Source organism: Convolutriloba macropyga, chromosome 12 (assembly GCF_964194025.1).
Source record: "Convolutriloba macropyga chromosome 12, txConMacr16.3, whole genome shotgun sequence".
Lineage (NCBI taxonomy): Eukaryota > Metazoa > Xenacoelomorpha > Acoela > Convolutidae > Convolutriloba > Convolutriloba macropyga.
The window spans coordinates 136,429-145,327 of NC_134479.1; the positions used below are offsets into that span (position 1 = coordinate 136,429).

An 8,899-nucleotide genomic window follows, 5' to 3' on the forward strand; every position below is an offset into this window, starting at 1 on the left:
ATATATATATATATATATATATATATAATATATATATATATATATATATATATATATATATAATTATATATATATATATATATATATATATATATATATATATATAAATATATATATATATATATATATATATATATATATTTATATATATATATATATATATATATATATATATTTATATATATATATATATATATATATATATATATATATTTATATATATATATATATATATATATATATATATATAAATATATATATATATATATATATATATATATATAAATATATATATATATATATATATATATCGATTTCAAAAAGATGGTCACGACCAATTTTCTTTCTGAAATCGGTCCAGCATTTTATCTGCATGACCTGAAAAAAAATCATTGCCCCTTGAAGATCGAGTACCTCAAAAATGACCGAAACATTAAAAAATGAAATCAATTGCACATTTTAATGAAACTTTGCTGAAAATTGTCAGAGTAATATCTTCAGAATCATTTCTAAGTCTCTAGAGGTTATCAAGTAACCCAGTTCCAAGCCCTAAAAAATCATTGTGTCAAAGATCGATAAGCTGTAATTTTTAGAAAAAAATGTCGAATTTCAAAAAATACAAATTCGTTCTAAGAAAAAGCTGAAAACCATTGAATGGGCTTCTAGCAACTATTTAATGACATACTATCAAACGCTGGATGAGGCTAAGTGGCTACTGTGACAAAAAAAACTGAATAAAAATCAAAACGTGAAAAAAATAGCAAATTTTATCAAAAAATTACTAAAATTGGAAAGGTTAAATTGTTGAAAACAAATCCATTGAAACTAAAAATCATGCAGTAATTTTTCATCAGACCGTGGAATATGTTTTCTGGCACTTGAGAATAGACAAAAATAAAAATTTTACAGAAACTTTAGGAAACCTTACAAAAAGTGCGGATTTTATCAAAAAAAGCTAAAGTTCGAGACACTAAAATGTTGAAAACCAATGTAATATTAATAGAAAACTATGCAGTGCTCTATTATCAAAACTCAAAGGAAACTGTCTGGCCCTTGAAGCTGGAAAAACTCAAAAATGACAAAAATTTTCATAAAAACTTCAAAGAAATTGCAAAAATTAGTACCATTTTGCGTATTTGTGCTTGTAATGCCAAAACAAATAGCTCATAAAATGGTCATAACAAGTAATTTTGTCTCGCAAAAGATCTTTATCAACTTTTAAAAACTTCAAGCTATGACTAATCAAGCAAAGATTTAAAAAAAATACAAGAAACATGAAAAATTGCACTATTTTAAGCCCAAAAACTTCTAAAAATGACCTTTTAACCTTAAATTAAGGCTATCCCAGCTACTTCCCCACTTCACCACTCTAAGCACTTGGCGGACTACTAAAGCGCACTTTGAGCCTCTAATGACACCTTATGCCTCTAATGACACCTTATGCCCGCTGGGCTTTACCTGTTTATCCCGTTTTGAAAGATCAAATTCAATAAGAAATGTGTGAACACATCTTAAAAAAACACAGCGCCCCAATACAATTCAAATTCTTTGAATTGTAAAACAATAGGAGCGCTATAATAGCCGGCTGAGAAGATGAGAGCGGCTATTAAAAAACATAAAGCCTCTTTGAGCTTAAAAAGACAGCACACCGATATAATCCAAAAATTTTGGATTGTAAAAAGGAGAGCGCCTAAATAGTAGCCACTGAGATGCCGACGTCAGCTATTTAAAAAGGTATCAATGGCTCTTAGAAATCGATAGATTCAAAAATGATTTTGGTTTGAAAGCCCTTTTAAAAAGAGAGGGACTGAACAATATCCTGTTTCAAATTCTAGCAGTTAAAAAAATGAGAATGAGAGTAAAAGTGACTAACAGAGTTGACACTGGGACTGTTTGTCTTGTTTGCTGAGTCTGGCACTATTCCTCCTCTATTCATACCTTTCTTCTCCTCCTTCTCCTCCTTCTTCCTCTTTTTCTTCTTATTCTTCTTCTTCTCCACTTTGCCCTCTTCCCTCTTCAACTGCAGTGCCTCCTCTTGTCTCCTCCTCCTCCTCTCCTTCTTCTCCCTTTCCCTCTCCCTCCTCACCCCCTCTCTCCTCTCCCTGTCTGGGTCGCCATCCACCCCCTCATCTGCATCCACCATCACTATACTCGTGCCCCTCTCAGAAGATACTACAGAGGCTGACACTCCCCTCTCCCTCTCCCTCTCTTTCCTCCTCCTCCTTTTCCCCATCTCTTACTCAATCCACACAATCTAAACACAGCAACAACACAGTAACTTTCCACACCATCTTCATGTCCTCTCTCTCTCTCTCTCACACACACACACACACACACACACACACACACACACACACCGGCTCGAGGTGTCACCGCTAAAATTCGCTAAAATTTGTAAGATTTCTATTTTATGTAAAATTCTATTTCCCAACACACACACACACACACACATACGCACACACACACAGGGGAATAAACTCAACTCTTAACAGAGGAAACGTTAAAGTTTGCTTCACATTCTTTTGCAAAGACGCATTTAACATTTTACCTGTATTTGTCTGATGGCTTTATCGTTTTTAGAAATATAGTTCAATCAGAAATTTATAGTGACATAATAGTTCAGCTTCAAAATTGAAGCAATCATTCTGCGAGATTATCCCTCAATTTATTCAGCTTCTATAGATCTCCCCACTTTTTGGGCAAGCTATTAATAATGTAGGGAGCTATCCCTTTCGATGGGCGACCCTTTCGAAGGTAGAATCTGGTGAAATTAATAGTCTCTCTTCAAGAATGCGCCATCTTTGTTCTGAGGAAAATTTGATAAAAACAAATTCAGAAAAAAATGTGGAAAACAAGATGGTCAAAATGCACAACGTTTTTAAGGCAGCGAAACGAAATGACGCGAGACTCTATTCGTCAATTTTTTTGCTGATTTACGTTTAGTTTTTCCTCACTGTCAAGCTGTGACAAAATTTTTATAATCAAATCATAGGGTACTGGATTTAAAAAAAGCAAAACAATAGTCGTCAAAGTCGACCAAGCTTTCCACTTGTTCACACTTTTATTCAACAAAGCGTTAGCATCTCAATTTTTCCTAGGAATATATCAAAACTCAGCAGTAAGGAAAGCAACTTTGTTCAAAGACACAAAGTTTTAAAACAAAAATTTTTGTAGCCAAATAGGGGTCGCCATACTAGCCTAGGATAAAAGAACAAAAAGCAGCACTATTTACAACAACTTGAGGTTGACCATTAGTTATTTTTTTCCAATTTTCTGGAAATTTAGCTGATTGGAAATTGAAGGACCAAAAAACTGGTGAGCAAACATTTTTTAGACAAAACATAGATTAGTGGAGAAGAACAGATGACTTTCTTCACGAATTTCCTCAAGAGTCCCGAATACCAACAGCCAGTTTATTCAGAATTTTTCGATTAAACGCTCGTAGTTTAAGACTAAATGTCATTGCGAAAAAAAACTGAAAGCCATTTTCTCTATTGGTTGATATTTGTCATAATCTTCTTAAAGAATAAGAATTTTATTCACTCAATTTTTTCGAAGAAACTTTTAGAAAAATTGAAAAGAGAAATTGAGGAAATTATTTAATAACAAACGTTTTCGGATTGTGTCTACAAAACTACGGGATTCGATGTTGTCACTCCTTATAATTAATTAAATAAAATATCAATTTCAATAATCGTTTGCCAGGTAATAAATGCAAAAAATTACTTTTTTTTTGTTTTGTAAGATAAGAATGAAAATCTTATACGCATTGTTCAAAAACCATTTGCCACATTTCTCGAAGCACAACGTTTAAAAAAGGCTTAAAACGTTCAAATTTATACTTTCAAAGCACATCTACATTACATTCATATAAACAATTAAAAATATAACCGACTAACGTTGGACGAATTGCTCTCGAACGACCAGCGAGCAATTGGCTTCTTCAGTAGATAGGCACGGGGGTGCACCGGGGGCTGATGGGGGGCAACACTGGGTTGGGGGCAACAGCGCGGTGGGGGTGGAGGCAATAGCGGTGGTGGGGGGAGTCAACAGGGGGGGAGGGTGTCTCATCTCCTCAATCTCTAAGAACCGCCCTTCACACCATAAGTATAAGTATAAGTCTCCAAAACGGTTTGCGCTGAAACAGAGCTGAAAGGCTCTAAGAGCACTTAATGCCCGCTGGGCGCTACCTGTTATCCCGTTTTTGAGGACGAAAAGTCAAAAGCGTCAGAGGAAAAATCGGTCAAGCGAAAAATCGCATTAAAAAAAGACCGACTGGATTAATATAATTGCTACAAACTTCGTTTGAGAGCAATTAATTATTCAATTTGCGTAATTTTGCATCTGTTAATGGAGCAGTAATACGATCAAATCTCTGTACTAACACTGAATCTTACGTCATCCGTTCAATAACACTAGCTATTACTTAAGATGTCCAACAATATGTAATTTTGTAAGTTAGGTGGCACAATTTTGAGTATCATTGAACAGTTTTCTTAGTAAGACAGCTAGCATAACGCATGCAAAAACATGTTTTATCATAGTTTGGCTGATCTAAATTTCGATAATAGAATATCTATGTATGGTCTCATTATAATGGTCTCTCATTGCTGACATTGAAATATTCCTTACCTTCATAAAATACTGGTATCTGCAAAATCTAAATCTCTTCAAAGGATGTCTTTTATGCTACAGTGAATCGTTCCACTTATCATCTGGAAAAGAACTTTTACGTTTGTAGTTAAAATTTGAATGAGGCGCTTGTTTATTGTTTTTAGCATGAAGTGAAGAGAAGTTTGATGGACACTTCTTTATTCTGAACATATATTGCACTTTAGACTGTATGAAACATGCTTGGATTAGAAAAGTGAAAAATACAAACGAGTGAGACACTAGATAGTAGAGATACTGCTGCTTGTACTAATCAAATTGTATGCAGTCAGGTGCGATAATGATAAACGGGGTGAAAAAATTTTCCCAAATTATGCAAGAATTTTGCTGAAATGCGCTGAATTTTTAGAAAATTCAGCGCAAAAACCTTACTTAATAATGCACTGAAATGTGCTGAAATGCGCTGAAAATCGATACGCTGAATATATGTAAGAGATGCGATGGCGTTGTCCTGAAATTTTAAAGTTTCCGCCCCCTCTCAAAATTTCAGCACATTTCAGCGAATTCAACGGATTTTGCAAATAATTTTCAAAAAATGCGCTGAAACGACGCTGACATGTCAAACCGGGAAGATGAATGAGAAGTAGTGTGTAGTGGTGTGTAGTGTAGTAATCAGAGGAGCACAATAACTTCAGTTGAGAACAACCCAAATGTGTCCTCCTATTCCTACTTTCTATCTTTATCCCTCTCTTTCCCTGATTATTATTCCAAATATGCTCTCTTCCTCACCTTAACCATTCTCCTTTTCTCTTCCAACCACCACATGTTATACAATTATTATTATGACAATTGTTTACAAGGGTTCAAACGGCTAGTATTTGTTCTAAATGATAAGTTATCATTTAAACCACTGCAGTTGCAACTTTCTCTCCCTGGAAAGGGAGAATAAATGACTGAATGTGCAATGGAAGAGAAGAGAAGGGAAGAGAAGAGAAGAGAAGCCACTGAGTTGTTTGCAGGAGAATGTTTGTGGGTTGTGTTGTGTTGTGTACTGTTGTCACCTCATCATCTTCACACACTCACTCCAATTGTATGGTAATAAAGTGATCACGTGTTGACTGTTGCCTCTTTATTCACACGCACTCTCTCTCTCTCTCTCAGAAAAAAGAAGTGTCACAACAACAAGGACAACAACAACACATGACAACAGCCCACCTGACACATTCCATCTCATGCTCTAACCCAATAAGTCCTCAAATTGTATCCCCGCATCCCCGCTCGTACATCATTTGCCCCCCCCCCGTCTAAAGTTAAACTTCATCCTCAATCTACACGTGAGTCTGCTAAATAATCATAACGCCTTTCTTTTCTCGTTTTTTGGATTTCTTCCATTTGTGCTTTCTTCCCAATTTTGGATTTCTTCCATTTGTGCCCCCCCCATATGTTATTAACAGAGAACTCGACATTAAATAGTAAATCATCATGTAAGAATATATCAAGTGTGTGTGCGTCTGGGATGCAAATAATATGCACCCTCTAAGATGGCTGGGAGGGGGGCAGAAACGGAAAAAAACCCGATCTTTCTTAAATATTTGATGTTCCGCATTTGCATAAACGATAAGTAAACGCCTTATCGCTAAAAATTACACAAACTTATTAGTTTAATGAAGGGTTTTGGTAGCACAAAGAAGCTTCTCATTTTTCTCCAAATTTTTCTCAAAACAAATAATAACCAAGCCGACTTGCCCAAGCCCAAGTACTAATGAGACTACCAGCAATAGCGATAACGATAGCGATCAGACGACAATAGCGATAAGACTGATAATATGATAATACAGAGACAGTTACCGCAGCTTTCATAATCAGATCTTGAACAATTCTTTCAAAAAACCTGAAAACTCAAATCGGACTGTTCTAGTGAGTGACAATCAACTTACGACAACGTAGGAACCGAACCAACAATTGAGGAGACCATATCTCAAAGAGAACCACAATTTCAGAACACATATGTTGAACCTTCACATCAGGAAGAAGTTTGTGCAGCAACATCAATTGCAGAGCAACCACAAACCTGAATCATCAGAGCCTTCGCCCTCATCGACAGAGAATAGAAAACAGTCAAATAGATTTGGAGCGTTAATGCCACAAATTTGTTTAAAAAAGGAGAGAGGATGAGGTGGTTTTTTTAAAAAATAATGTCATGAAACTTTGTCAAGATGAATATCAAGAGGTTTTCTTTGTGAAAGTTTCAGAATCCAATGAAGATTTCCCCTCACGAAATCTATTGATAAGTGAAAAAACTGACTACAAACTTGATTATAAATCTCATGTAGCACTGGAGCCATCTTAATCTTAATGGCCTATCAATCAGATATCGTAAGTTATTTTCTCCCACCTATTGAAATCTGATTTCAGCATCCACTGACCTCCAACTATTGAACTTGATTGTACCAAAGCCATATATAATTCTCATTAAATATAACAAAAATAGAAAAAAACCTTCGTGGATTTTGAACTAAATTATTTTTGCATCTCAATCATTTAAAATATCTTTGGCTCATCTAAATTTTCGTTGTATGTTTTTGCATAGATAAGTACCATAAATACCACTTAAATTTTGCACATCTTAAGTTCAAGACCAAATTGTAAAACCAATTCTTTTGACCGGTGCTTGAGACCTGGACACAGACCAAACTGCTCGAAATGTGGATATGGGCCAGATCAGATTAAATGCTATGGGCCGGGCAGAAACCACGATCGAAGTAATCATACAAAAAACCTGTTAAACGAACATCGGTCTGTGACGACGGAGATAGTACGGCGAGAGGCTCGTGTTAAGGAGTGTGTCCGCAGATATGAAAATGGACAATAGCTGTTGTGCTGTTATATGTGCAAGTCAGTTAGAGGTGAGGAGAAGAGACGCGGGTGTTTTGGTGGAGAAGTCCAGGATAAGGGGTTGATGATCACACACGCGTTTTACCCTCTCAATTGAGACAATCAGTATTTATTTGAATCTCACGCGACCTGCGTCCGGGAACACATACCAGCACGTATACAGGTAACGAGATGACAGAAATGTGAAAAACAAAAATTGTAAAATGCTACTAAACTCCTGAACAACACAGACCTAACAAATCCATTTGTGCCAATTCATTTCAATTTCCTTCATTGTTGCTGTAATTGCAAGTTCATACTTAAGACGGCAAGTTTAACCACTAAACTTTTTTTGTGTTTGAGATAAAGAGTATTCTTTTAAGACACGGAATTGAGAGTTATAAATTTATGATAACTAGTCACCGTAACCAATAAAAATATCTTTTTTTAAAATAATTTTTTCTTAATTGCAAAGAATAGTGATCGATTTGGTCCGCTTGATTCATATAACAAAAAAAATGCAAAAACGTTGTCGTGGTCAATAACACGGGTCAAAAGAATTCAATAAGATGAATCTTAAATTGAAATTGGTACTGAAAATATACAAAAGTTAGCTCGTATTTATAGTACTTCTCTATTCGAAAATATACAGAGAAAATTTGGATTAGCTAAAAACATTTTACATGATTTACATGCTAAAAGATTTTAATTTCGGATCCCGGACCTGATTCTATTTTTGGTCCTTTTCATGAGAATCATTCATGATTTTGTATAATCGAGTTCATCAGTTGGAGGTTAAAATCAATTTTCCATTGCTCAAAGAATTTCAATTCTGACACGTGATTGATGGGTCAATAAGATAATAATAGGGCCAAGACAAAATTGGAATAGAATTCCAGTTAAGTTTTGTGGCCATTATTTATCGACAGGTAAGTTCTTCTTTCGTTCTTTGAAACTTTCATAGAGAAAACTTCTAAGTTTCTTGATGTTTCTTCGAAACAATCACAATTCTGAAAAATTTTGGTCAATTTTGATGTAATTTTGAAATTTAGTTTTGCAGGTTGGTCCCGCTTTGTGAAATGCCTAACTGTTCTGTAGTACATAAGGCAAATTAAGTAGTTTCAATCTGTATTTTCATTAATTCCTTCATGTCCTCGGTTTCAAAGTTGATTGTGTCAAAACTGTTGAATCAATATCAACTTTTGCAAAGTAAAACGAATGAGTAGTCGAACAAGCAATTTTTATGGTAGCTGTTTGCCTACTGAATTACAATTGTTAATTTGTTAATTATTCTAATTTCGTCATGACTTGGAAAAACAAAGCCAAAAAACCTCATGAAAACCGAAATTTTCCCCGTTTAAATTCAGTAAACTCTTCCTGCTTTATCCACTAAGTTTTGAAAAAAGTCAATTCA

The 8,899-nt window shown here is 34.8% G+C and overlaps 1 protein-coding gene across 1 annotated transcript in view; it reads right to left on the bottom strand.

Annotated features, from left to right (window-relative positions):
* The window catches only part of LOC142350936 (uncharacterized), a 129,172-nt gene extending 126,939 nt beyond the window's left edge, over positions 1-2,233 (bottom strand). The window contains exon 1 of the mRNA XM_075402962.1: positions 1,874-2,233. Within this exon, the coding sequence (XP_075259077.1) occupies positions 1,874-2,233 (360 nt within the window). The remainder of the gene's footprint in view (positions 1-1,873) is intronic.
* Between the last annotated feature and the right edge of the window lie 6,666 nt (positions 2,234-8,899).